The sequence below is a fragment of the Lipotes vexillifer genome, unplaced genomic scaffold (assembly GCF_000442215.2).
Source record: "Lipotes vexillifer unplaced genomic scaffold, Lipotes_vexillifer_v1.1 scaffold36, whole genome shotgun sequence".
In the NCBI taxonomy this organism is placed as follows: domain Eukaryota; kingdom Metazoa; phylum Chordata; class Mammalia; order Artiodactyla; family Lipotidae; genus Lipotes; species Lipotes vexillifer.
In genome coordinates this window covers 1592277-1605205 of record NW_006792448.1, presented here as the reverse complement: position 1 = coordinate 1605205, position 12929 = coordinate 1592277, and the positions used below count along the sequence as shown (strand labels likewise).

At 53.7% G+C, this 12929-nt stretch overlaps 1 protein-coding gene across 1 annotated transcript in view; it reads right to left on the bottom strand.

Annotated features, from left to right (window-relative positions):
- Positions 1-12929, bottom strand: part of MYO5B (myosin VB) — a 231381-nt gene that overhangs the window by 19053 nt on the left and 199399 nt on the right. The window contains 4 exon segments of the mRNA XM_007465591.1: positions 375-468; positions 1967-2165; positions 11631-11731; positions 12817-12929. The exon segment at positions 12817-12929 is cut by the window's right edge and continues 13 nt beyond it. Of these exon segments, the coding sequence (XP_007465653.1) occupies positions 375-468; positions 1967-2165; positions 11631-11731; positions 12817-12929 (507 nt within the window).

Genomic DNA, 12929 nt, shown 5'->3' with positions numbered 1-12929 from the left:
TTCCCTGACTACTGCAGCGTGGAGAAGGGCCCCCGTGGTTTGGGGCTTTATATTATGGAGCATTCTTTCGAACCAGAAGGTATTGCCTCCCAGCTTTAAGCCCTCTGAACGCAGGGCCACTGTCTCAGCTGCCCCTCCCCGCATAGCTTGAGTCAGCACCCAAAAACACCTGCTAGGTTTGTGGATCATTAGTGCAGGTTCCGGCAAACTGAGACTGGGTGAGCTCCTGGGGTCTGCGTGATTCTGCCACGTGACTGCCCTGGGCAGGGGCGGTAGCAGGCGGGTGAAGTGGAATTGTCGGGCGGGCAGGCAGTCCCCTCCCTGAGGGTGGCCGAGCACACTTGGGCCTCACGACACCCGCGTTCACACCCTACCTTCCAGGTCCTGGACTTTCTTCGTGTAAATCTTCAGTTGCTTTTTGAGCTTCCTCTCGTTCTTCTCCAGCTTTTCCACCAGTTCTTTAAGGTCCTAAAAGCAGGAGGAAGCAGTGTGAGAACAGATCTAATCCTGCCCTGGAGGGCAGGGTTGGGATCCGGGGCCCAGACTGGCTCACAGGCAGCCGTCGAGGAGGCCAGGCTCCGGGTCCAGCAGGAGGTCCGCCCCAAGCAGCCTGCTGCTCCCCGGGTCTGGACCCATGAAGTGGGAGATGGGTCACAGTGTTCTCTCAGCCTGGATGGCAGACTCCCCTGGGCTCAGGCTGCCTGGTGCCCTGCCCAACCCACAGTTCTCTAGGCCAAGCCTCCTCAGGTTGCCATGCCAACCCCCAGGAGACCCTCAGCCTCAGGGTCCTCAGGTGGCTGGGAGGTGCCCTGGGAAGGAATGAACAGGTGAAGGCATGAGAGTGCAGTGGGGAGGTGTCAGCTGGACGAGCCTGCAGGCCAGCGAGGTTACCTGGGGCCCAGAAGCAAAACAGGCTCTTGGCCTGGGCCCCTCAGTGGCTGCCTAACTCCTAGCAGCCACCAGCACAGGGAGAAAATCAGCCCCTGGGACCTGGAACAGCATTACTGTCACCCTGACCCAGCTAGGCAGTGGAAGCAGGAAGCTCCATGACTGTCAGAGACACTGTGACTAGGAGTGATGCAGGAGACAGAAGCAAACATGCCCCTGTGGAACCTCGGAAAACATCTGGACCCACTTTCTCCTTCCTCCTCTGCACAGGTGACGTCCCTTTCGCGCCTCCTGCCTCAGGTCAAGCCTCCCCTACAATTCTTTTTCTGTAATACTTGTTAATCCCATGTAGAATCATGCTTTTGGAAACACCATCTTCTTTCTCTTCTTTTTTTTTTTTAACATGTCTTGCTTCCCCTACTAGCCTGTTAGCTCTCTGAGGACAGAGACTGTCTTTCATTTCTCTGGCATCTGCCCGGCTCCTTTGGTTACTGCCAGGATGGCTACCAACCCATTCCTCCCCTCCAGCAAGAAGAGTCCATCCTTATCACTCAGTCTGCCCAGATTTGTCTTAATCAACAGAAATGTGGCAGAAGCGACCCTGCGCCAGTTCTGGGACTAGACTTTAAGAGGCCTCCCAGCTCATCCTGTTGGAAGTCAGCTGCTGTGTAAAGCAGCCCATGGTGGTCCAATGAAAGACGGCCACGTGTGTGCAGAGAGCAGATCGCGTGGAGGGGCACTGAGGCCCCAGACACAGGACTGGGGCTGTCTATGTCCTCCAGCCCCCTCCAACCACAGTAGAGCAGAGACAAGTCACCCCCACTGAGCCCTGCCAGAATTCCTGACCCACAAAATGTGGTTGCTATTCCAGGATGCTAAGTTTTGGGGAGGTTATACATTAACAGATAAATAAAATAGCTCCACAAACACATGCTGACTGTAGATTTCTAGACTCTCTACTCCTACCACAGGGCCAAGCACATGAACCTTGTCCATTTGGCGAAAGGCCACTCCTGGTCCCCTTTGCTTCTAGAACGTGACCTCCCAGAGCTGGGCTCCACGGGGCACAGCGACTCACCAGGTTCTCATTGGTCAGCCGGGACAGCTCCTGCTGGATGCCGAACTCCAGCTGGGCCTCTGGGGACAGCAGCAGCGTCTGGCAGAAGGTCTGCTGCTGCTCATCCATCTCCTCCTTCAGGGCCTGCACCTGGGCCTTGAGACCCTCCACCTCCTCCCCGTGCTCACGGCTCTGAGCCTGCAGCTGGGCCTCCAGCAACCTGCACCCGGGAAGGAGAGCAGGTAACCGGGTGGCTTGTGTCTGTGCCCCCAAGTAGGGGCCACACGTGGACACGCAACAGGGGAGCAGCCGAGCAGGGACACAGCAGCAGCAGCAACTGCATGAAACTAACAGGGGACGGACACGGAGGGGAGCAGATCCACGGGGCTGGGCAGGCAAGCAGGCCAGCCTTCCTCTGAGAGGACAGGGGATCAAGGCCAAACACGGCACCCCTTGCCTTAGGCCTTTTTCTCAACCACCCTCATCCCTTTGTTCTTTGTTCCTGAGCACAGTCTATTGGTCTGGGATTGAGAGACTGTCTCCATGCCAAAATATCATCAGCAGAAATAAACTTCTTATAGCATCTTTTCAATAAAAGCATCCATATCTGCCCAAAGTTCACAAGAATCTCCTTGCTAAGACAAAACTCTGGTAGACTGAACTAGCTATATTACTTGCATATTTTCCCTTTAGTAGATTCTCTGCAAGTTTTAGAAAGATCCTTTCTTTTTACCCTTTTTTTTTGAATTTCATTTATTTTTTATACAGCAGGTTCTTATTAGTTATCTATTGTATACATATTAGTGTATACATGTCAATCCCAATCTCCCAGTTCATCACACCGCCACTGCCAACCCCCTGCTGCTTTCCCCCCTTGGTGTCCACACGTCTGTTCTCTACAGAAAGATCCCTTCTTTTTATTTACCTTATACCCACTTCATCTCTGGCTTCTTATATACATTTTTTTCCCCAGTCAAAACAGAAACTAAGACTAATTGCAAATGATCTGGGGGGAGGTTTAAGATCAACTGCCGTCATGACAAGAAGCTGAGAGACCTAGAGAAGATCTGGAGAAGGTTGGGGAGAAGCTTCGGGAGACTCTCTGGGCAATTCTGGGAGATACCTTCTATTATGAGGAATTAAGGAAGGTTCCGAAGCAGCCTCCTCTTCAGGAAGTTAATTACTGATATGACTATGATGCTGTCTTCTTGGGCGTAACTACTTGAACAAACTTTCATCAAAAGCCTCCTGACTTGGTCACCCCACCCTCTCCCTGGGATGCAGACAAAGACTGTGACCCTAACCCTAACCCTAACCCTAACTCAGTGGAGTCAGGACCGTGGAAGTGCCTAGGAGACAGTTCCATGTTTCTGCAGTTCTGCTAGTTCTGCTGTCAGTCTGGGAGGAGATAATTCCCACAAGACAGGAGGGAGCAAATCTACAAGGGAGCAAGAGAGAGGGGAAAGTCTACACCGGGAAGTCCCGGATGGAAGCGACCCCGTGTTCGGTCAGCTCCACGGCGGCACCAGGTGCGGTGCTTGGCCCCAGGGACTTCTCAACAAAGTGACACAAATGAATGAAGAAATGACAGAGGGACGACTGATTCACCCATTCATCCCAGGCAGCATTACCAAAGGAAAACAACAATGCGAGGACTGTGGAAAGTAATTTGGTAATTGAATCAGCATTTTTAGGGGACACACGATATTTAGATAACATACAATCTTGGCTACAATAAACTAAAAGTAATCACCAGTAAGTTATAAGTTTAATGAGAGAAATAGACTGGAACACTTGGGCTCTAGGAACTCTGACCGAAGGATTAGTTCCCGGGTTGCACTGTGAGTTTGCTGCTCACATCCTCCTTATCCTCCATGTAGACTGTAGTTGGGTGACTTAGTCTAGGGTTCTGTGCAAAGTCGGAGAACGCCTGACTTAGCAGGTGAGAAAACTAAACGTGAGAGAGGTTTGAGGCCACTGCCAGCGGCAGATCTCGTTCTGGATCCCCTGAGGCATAGGGCTGTGCCTTCTTTGTTTTATTAATGCATTCATTTCTTTATGTATTAAAGCGCATCCTATGCCCCCTCCCACCCCAAAATAAAGCAAGCTTCTAGATGGGACAGGAATTTGATCTTACACCAAAATAGCCACTATAATACAAGCAGCAGCTAATATTTATTCCATGCTTCCTATGTGGCAGGCACGTGCAAAGCGCTTCACCTTCATCTATTCCTTGCAATGACCCGAGCAGGGAGGTCTGATTCTGATCCACATTCTACCAGAGAGGAAATGAAGCCAGATGTCATGTTGCTCACACGTGGGGCCATGTTTGAACCTACAGCCAGGAGACATGCTGCCTCGAGAACCAGCTGACCTCAACTTTCTTCTGCCAAGAAGAGAGGCTCTTGATACTGTAACGGGACCTCCATGACGTCATCAGCAGGCCGAGCTCGGGAGACGATGCGAGAGGCACTGGGCTCCCGCTCCAGCCCGCCGGCATCAGGCCGAGGGCGCTGGGCACAGCACTCACGCCACCTCGCCCATCCTGTTTCCTCTTCTGGGAAACAAGCCTATTGTTGGGAATCTCAAGTGCACGAAGCTATGCCACAGCCCTGAAAAGCCACGCGCTGGCAGGAAACGTGCGATGTGATCATCAGGTTGTGTTAATTCTGCGCACGTCTAACTTCCTTTGCTAAGCTGATCACCCAGGGCTGATGGCCAAAAGGGTTACGGATTCAGGCTCCAGTAGCAAATGGAACCAGGTTCACATTCTGGATATTCCGCTCAAGCAGCAAGCTCCTCACACCCTGCAAGCCCCAGTGTCCTTGCTCCGTGAGCGCGCGGTGAGGGTCAGACATGGCGACCCTGAAGCACACTGGGCACTGGGCTGGTCAGCTCTTGTGAGGTCCAGGCAGTCACTGCAATGGCGACTGGCACACGTGCTGGAGGGCAGGCTGCCAGGACCCCTGTGCTTGGAGCACAGCCAGCAGCACAAATGCAGCCGATGTTCTTGACTGGTCCTGCAGTCAGGATGGTCAGTATGTAGCACGGAAGCAGCACAGACTCAGAAACCCACAGAATTAAATTCCCCTTGTTCTAGAGAGCTGTGCGCCTGCTGCCACGTTAACTCCCTCTGGTCTATTCCTTCACCTGCAGAGTGAGTGAGCTGCAGCCGGTGGTCTCTGAGGTCCCGGTGAGCCACCTAGTGCTACCACCTTGACCCAAACAAGCAGCCTTCACACAAAGTGACAGACGACGATGCAAGGGGCTACCCGCCAACACCCCTCCCCGTCTCACCCCCGAGAACTGTGCCCTTGCATCCACTCCAGCTGAAAAACAATTAAGCATAGACACAAGCGGACAGAACAGAGCAGACACAGGAAGAAAGGCACACATTTGACCTGGCAACTTGCTTTAGGCCTTGGTAGGCCAAGCCGAGCTCTCCATCTTCATTCAAGTATCCCCAATCCTCAGTCTTGCTAGAAATAAAGGACAGAAAAACAGGGCGTCCAGTGTAGAGGGAGAGAGAGGGCAGCAGAGAGCCCGGGGAAGAGATACTACAGCCCAGGTGTGGAAAGGCAGGAAGGAAGGCTCCAGAACACCCAGCTCCCCTTCTTTCCCTCCCATCACCAGCACCTCCTCCTGTGGGATCACTGATCACCCCAGGCCGGAAAGCACGCTCCTGAAGACAGAGGAGAGGGTGGCGCTTTTTCTGCTTATCTGCAGCGCGGGCGGGGCAGAGGCATTTACCTGTGCTCGCTCACGGTCCTTCCCACTACCGGGAGGATTGGGAAAAGAAAGAGAGAATCAGGAGAGATGCAAACAGGGCAGGGAGGAGAGGACCTGCGCAGGGTGGAAGGTGCAGACACTGAGCAGGGAGTAACTGTACAGGGCGGGGTCGGCGGCCTCCCAGATGCCGAATCCGGGGAGCAGCAGGGCGGCACCTTGGGGACATCTGGCTCCGGGAGGACAGGGAAGGAGACCACATATTTTGCCTGCTTTCTAATGTGTGTTTCCTTCCTGTCACTTCTTAAGGGCAGAAAAGTATTAACTCATCTCAACTCCTGTCCTCACTGCAGTCCTGCACAAAGAAACAGTTAATAACAACTTTGCTAATAATAACCAGCATGATGAGCACTGAGCTTTCCCCCCTTAACCTTGGGACCCAACTGCATTACTCCTATTTTACTCAACTGGGAAAGCAGGAGGCCAGATGCCTCCTATTTGCGAGTTATTTTATCCTCTCCATTTGCCCTGTGTTTGCCCAATGCCAGCAGCGCAGCTCCTGGAGACCAGGCGCACGTCACATACTCCCCCAGCATGGACCTCCCCCCAACCCTACCCAGCCCCGGGCACAAGTGAGGCCCTCAAAGGCCAGCGGGACTGGGTGGTGGGCGGCAGGCAGAGCCCTGCTGTCCCCACTAGATTTCGGCCCCTCAGTCCCTGCTCCCAGAGGCCTCTGTTCCTGCCGGTTGGATCCCAGCTTTCCTGGCAGGAATCACGAAGCAGGAGCTGCGTTCACACTGCTTGCTATCGGGACCAGTAACCCCTTCCTATGCCCTGCTGTCAGGCTGTGTGTGAGGTCTGGGGGTGCAGCCACCCATTACACCTCCCCCCAGCTCTGCCTCATGAGGAAGGGCCCAGCCCTTGCGGGGCTCACCCAGGCTGCTTCTTGGGCACAGATGGTCACACAGACAGCAGGCCCGACTCTGGAGTCAATGAAAAGGAGCAGAGGGAAAGCTAGTGATGAGGATGCTTTGGGAGCCACTCCATGGCCTCTGCTTCCTGGTAATGCTTGTTCTCCCTCCGGCTCGGTGCTTGCCCTGGGACCTCACACAGGCCTGGCTTCCCCAGATACTGCCTTTGCCTGTAGACTCTGCCGGCCCTGCCCTGCTTAGCTCTCAGCTGGTCTGTGTGTCCCATTATCCTTGCCAATCCACACATGGCCTGGGCTGTGTGAAGCGGGGAGCCGATAGCTTAGGCCTTTCCCTTCCCAGCTGTTAACACTTACATTGAACTCAGGGCCTTTTAGCATCTACTGAGCTAGTGCGTTAACCCAGAGGGCGGGTCACTGGGAATAACTCCTGGCACAGTTGGGGTCATCCTTGGGTCGGGCCCAGAGGTGGGTGTGTCGTTGCTGAAGGGGCACAAAGATTAGAGTGCTGTGCAGCCCAGTTGTCCCATGGGGCTCAGGACGTCAGGCGCACTTGAAGACATCGGGAGGGGGAAGGGTAAGCTGGGATGAAGTGGAGAGTGGCACCTTGCCAATCCACACATGGCCTGGGCTGTGTGAAGCGGGGAGCCGATAGCTTAGGCCTTTCCCTTCCCAGCTGTTAACACTTACATTGAACTCAGGGCCTTTTAGCATCTACTGAGCTAGTGCGTTAACCCAGAGGGCGGGTCACTGGGAATAACTCCTGGCACAGTTGGGGTCATCCTTGGGTCGGGCCCAGAGGTGGGTGTGTCGTTGCTGAAGGGGCACAAAGATTAGAGTGCTGTGCAGCCCAGTTGTCCCATGGGGCTCAGGACGTCAGGCGCACTTGAAGACATCGGGAGGGGGAAGGGTAAGCTGGGATGAAGTGAGAGAGTGGCATGGACATATATACACTACCAAATGTAAAACAGATAGCTAGTGGGAAGCAGCCGCATAGCACAGGGAGATCAGCTGGGGGCTTTGTGTCCATTTAGAGGGGTGGGATAGGGAGGGAGATGCAAGAGGGAGGAGATATGGGGATACATGTATATGTATAACTGATTCACTTTGTTATAAAGCAGCAACAAGCCCCCAAACAAGCTCACGGGAAATTACTTTTTAAAATAAAGCTAAGTCCTTGATGTAACTTAATATCAACCCATATTCATGGGGAACCTCCCGTGTATGTGCCCCTGTGCTGAGCCCTGTTCCCAAAGAGGCGAGAGACACAGACAAGAGTAAGCAGTGGGCAGAGCCTCTGACAGCGCCCAGGCAACGGCTCCCCTCGGCTAGGGAGCTCCTGCCTGGGCCAAACACCCACGCAGCCCCGGCCTCCTCCTTCACTGTGAGTGAAAGTGCTCAGCTGTGTCATGGGAGAGGTTTCTTCTAGATCGGCAGTATACAACCTAAAACTGGAAATGGCGCACACCAGAAAAGGCCTGGGATAATATTACTTTCCCTCTGTGGAGACTGTGAAACCTAGGACCCAACGACTGGCCCTCTGCCCAGCGGAAGGACCTGCCGCCGCATGGACAGACACAGGCAAAGTTCCAGCCAGCTCAGTGTCCCATTTCTACAAAGACCGCTTTGTGCTCCATGGATGTTCTCATTTCTTTACTTCCCACCCAGACTTTCTACCCAACTGCCCATGAGATTCGGGATCTCTGAGAAATGGGAGGCAGCAACCCCAATACCAGGAGCAAGAGGAATGTTGAGACCACAGGCCTGGCCACAGAGGAGGGAGTTGTTCATGGATAAATATGGTTATGCCATGGAATTACAGCAGACAGAAGTTGTGCTGGTGGCTCAGGACCAAGAGAATTTGGGGGAAGATAAGGGAATGATCACCCCCTAGGAGAAAGCGGAGAGCTTCTAGGAGCAGCTGAGCTGGGTCTGTGAGAGAAGCTGAGCAGAGTCTAGCTGCCTCTCCCTCGCCCTGCCCAGCAGGGCAGCCTGCAGCAGCTGGGGCTCAAGGCCAAAGGAACGGTAAACTCCAAGCCGCCCTAAGGCGGCTGCACGTACCCCTTCCTGGTGAGACCAGGTCTCCATCCTTCTGCGCAGGCCCGTTAGGGGGTGAGTAATAACCCCAGGGTCAGCTGCCCAAGCCCAGGTGGCAACAGCAAACCTGCTCTCTGTGCCCAGGGCCTCATGTAGTTTCCCAGCACCTGCTGGGTGGAGAGGGCCTGCAAGGAGGTTTCTTGGGACCTGAGAAAAGGTCCAAGAATGCACCCTAAGTCTTGCTCTGGAGTTCCACAGACTTGGGAAGGCTTGGGTGGAATGGGCCAGCAGCGAAAGGAACATGTTCCTGGAGCCAGACCTGAGCCCCGGCAACACCCCTGCCCCCACGCAGCTCTGTGACCTGGGTGCACGCCCAGAGGCGAGGCCAGCCCGAGAGCAGCAGGAACCTCAGTCTCCCACCCCACCTGCCCGTCTCTCCCGGGAAGACCCTGATGCACTTGGTTCCAGACAGCCCTGAGAAGACGGCCTCTCCAAACACCCAGCCTGTCTGCTGCAGCCCAGCTCTGGGGCACGGACCAGCCTTCTCTTTACCCTAGTTCTGCCATTTATAAAATGGTAATAACGTTGCTGGTTTCTCTTAGTTCCCCAGATGTGAAAATGAGAGAGCGTTTGGAAGCAGAAGTGCTCTGCATGTTCCTGTGGCTATTCTCAGAGCAGGCCCTCAACACTGGCTTCTCGCTCCAGATTTGAAAACAAAAGACACAGTTGCAAAGATCAAAAAAGAACTCTATAAACTATGAAAGTTAGCAAGTGAAAAAGTTCTGAACTTGGAGACCAGTACTCTTAGAGGGGCTGTGATTGGGTGGGGGGTGTGTGTCTGTACTCCCTCCAGAAATCGAAGCAAAATTCAGCGTATACGTTTTTCTAGGGAGCCCACAGATTCTCCAATCGCCCCAACTCCAAAATCATCCCTGCATAATACAATTTACATTTCAACCAGAACACTCTCCATTACAGGAAAAGCAACTCTGTCTTCAAAGCACCTTTGCAGGGAGCAGCCCTTGTTGGAAAGGACGCCCTCGCTGTCTGGACTCCAGGAATCACATCCTAATCCTCCTGCCCTGCCAGCCTGCCCACTGCTGTCCTCCCTTGCTGCTGGGATTCAAGGAATTGGAAGAGAGACAAACCCACCAATGTCATTTCCAGGTGCGGGTCAACTGGGGCACTGGTTCCTCTGGCTTCCCTCCCCCGAGGCAGAGGCTCCTTTCTATACTTAACTCGGTTTCACAGGCTATTTAATTCCCTATTGTACCCTGGGTTTGCTGGGAACTGAATTATTTTAAGACCTAAGAAAAGCTATTTTTATTTTATCACCATCATCATCATTTCTGCAAAGGAAGACAAATCCAGGGTATTAAGCATCCCCTGGGAATACCTATACTTAGGTCTGGATGCCTAACAACCATCTGGATGAACAAAAAGGGGGCTGGTAACAGCGATGGTCCCTGAAGATCAGAAAGCTAAGCACACTCGCTTGTCAGGACCAAGTTCCCAGTTTCCTTCTTCCTCTTAAAAAGTTTCAAAATATCACCTGTGTTCCTTTTTCTTATTCATCTCATTTCTTATCTTCACCCAAGATGATTTAAAATGACTAAATCTTGACTCAGTTTTGGCATTCAGAGATTCACCTTCATTTCCTTCTTTCCTTCCTCTTGAAATAAACTGAATTTCTTCCTGGGAAATTCAGGCCTGGGGGCCTGCTAAAATACCCTCACCTCCCGATCACCTACACAGTGGGCTGGGGGCAGCCCAGCCTGGGAGTCTGGCCTTCGGATTCTACCTTGACTCAGTTACAGGCCCGTCGTGTGCCTGAGTAGCTCAGTCTTCTCATCCGCAGAAAGAGGGGCCAGATGAGAAGATCTGGGAATCAAAGCCCTGGGAAGTCCACACGTCGTTCGGTGACACTCCTGCAAACAGGTTCATGCTGCACTCCCGGTGCCCACTACTGACAACTTTCTGGATGCACTTGCTGTTTTTAGCAATTTTCAACAAATGCTTAATGACGGATCAACATTCAGGAAGAGAGACAGGTAGCCAGGGAAAAGGCCAGCTCTGGTTTTACAAGTGCCCACAGAGGCACAGGTAATAAGAGTGGCTATAACAACGTTTACTGCGCGCTTGTCATGGGCAGGCACTGCTCTGAGGGCTTTGCACGGACTAACTCGCCTAACCTCGGTCACCCTATGTGGTAGGCTGCGATGACCATCCCCAGTTCACAGGTGAGGAAACCAAGCACTGAGTGGTTTGAAGTGTCCCTAAATAGCTGGTAAGCGAATTGAACCCATGCACACTCTCAAGTGCTCGGCTGCACGACCTCGGGGGCCCTGCTGCCTCCCTCAGTCACTCTCTTTTGCCTTAACCCTGCGTAGCTCCCCCTTGAGGGGGGACCAGAAGTGGGAAAGTCCTGGAATTTAGTCCAGGCTAAAGTCCAGGGAAATCTCCTTTTAGCCAATATGGCAGTGGTCACATTCTCCCATCCAATCTCTGCAGTGCCTGGCTTGGGTTCCATGTCTTAAATGCCAGGGCATGGGGCCCAGTGTCGCGTGCGTCCACCAGCTGGGCTGAGTAAAGCTGGTAGACGGGGCAAACAGCTGGAGCAGCCCCTCCGCTACTACTCAGATGGGCTCACTTGGCACCTGCTTCCGTTTCAACGAGAAAAGTCGTTCCCAGCCAGTCCTTCCCTCTCGTCCTGTCAAACCTCCCAGGGAAGCTCCCTTCCCTGGTGCTTTTCAGAGGATCTGCGTTCGGGATGCTCCAGGGGTGCTCGCTGGAGTCCCGCTGATGCTAACAGCAGGCTTCCTTAGCGCATGGGACTCACCGAGTCCGCTCCTCTTCATTTATCTCCTATAAAAACCAACGCCCTGATGCTGAGCACGAGGTCAGTGCCTGAGGAGTGGCCCTCACATACCAGGCTGGGCAGGGCTCCTTCCCTGTCGCCCCCTCCAGGCACAGTGACTGCAAGGTGGGGCTTACCTGTTCGCCTGGCAGACCCCGTGATAGGCCTCGATAGCGTCTTCCTGATCCACGTGCTTTTCACTGTTAGGCCAACTTGTTCTGGCATTGATGTTTGGCTCCTAGAACGTCCCAGATTAAAAAATAAATAACTCTGATTATACAAACAATTGTCAGGAAATGACTATACACAGAGGGAGAAAAACGAGCCTTTGGGAAAAGACAAAGGCAGCAGAAGGCTTCAGATAACAGCGGTTAATCCCCGGCAGGAACGTGACTTTTAAAAATCATACTGGGGGCTTCCCTGGTGGCGCAGGGGTTGGGAGTCCGCCTGCCGATGCAGGGGACACAGGTTCGTGCCCCGGTCCGGGAAGATCCCACGTGCCGCGGAGCGGCTGGGCCCGTGAGCCATGGCCGCTGAGCCTGCGCGTCCGGAGCCTGTGCTCCGCAACGGGAGAGGCCACAGCGGTGAGAGGCCCGCGTACCGCAAAAAATAAAAAGAAAATAAAAAAATATCACATTGGGAGAGTCAGGGAGAATCACAGTCGCAGAGGCCTGGCTGTGAAAGGCAGAGAGGGTGGAGGGGAGGTTGGGGGAGGGAGAGGCAAGGATGGTGTCCCTGGAGGAGAAAGCTCCCCGAAGGCGGAGGACATGACTGAAACCTGTCTGAGTTTGGAATCCAGCACACTCAGTGCTGCCCACCTGCCTCAGCTCCCCCGCCCCCTGGGCGACGCCCAGAGCAGCCCAGGTGGCCTCCGGCCCCTCCTGCCCGCTCCTCAATCTGTGCAGCAGGGGGAAACATTAGGAACAAACGCTAAGTTGCACTTGTCACCCTGGGAGAGCTGAGAGAGAGGGAAGACTTTCTTTACCTGGGAAACAAAGTAAATAGCAAGGGGCAACACCTGAGGTGAAAAAAAACCAGGCCAAGGGGGCTGCTCAGGCCGTGGCCCAGGTTTACTCTAATTCTGACCCTCATTCCTTTTGAGCATGTTCCTACTGAGTAACTTCAGAAGATCCTAGAAACTTCCAGCAGTCTCCTGTGAAAAGTCATGCTGGGAGGACAGCAGGTACCTTGCTCTACTTTTAGAGGAGACTCTAAAAGACTCTGCTATTTTAGGTTGAAGGCCCTCCTGTGTAAAGAAACGTAAAAAAACACCTCTCCCCCTAGCGTGGCCCCAATGCCCCGCCCGCGGCCCCCTCTTCTCACCGAGCCCTTGCCAGCCAGGCGGCGCTGGTCGGCGCTCACGATCTGGGTCCTCAGGATGAGCACCTCCTCCTTGCGCACCTCCAGCTCCTCGTGGGCCAGCTTGAGCTGGTTCA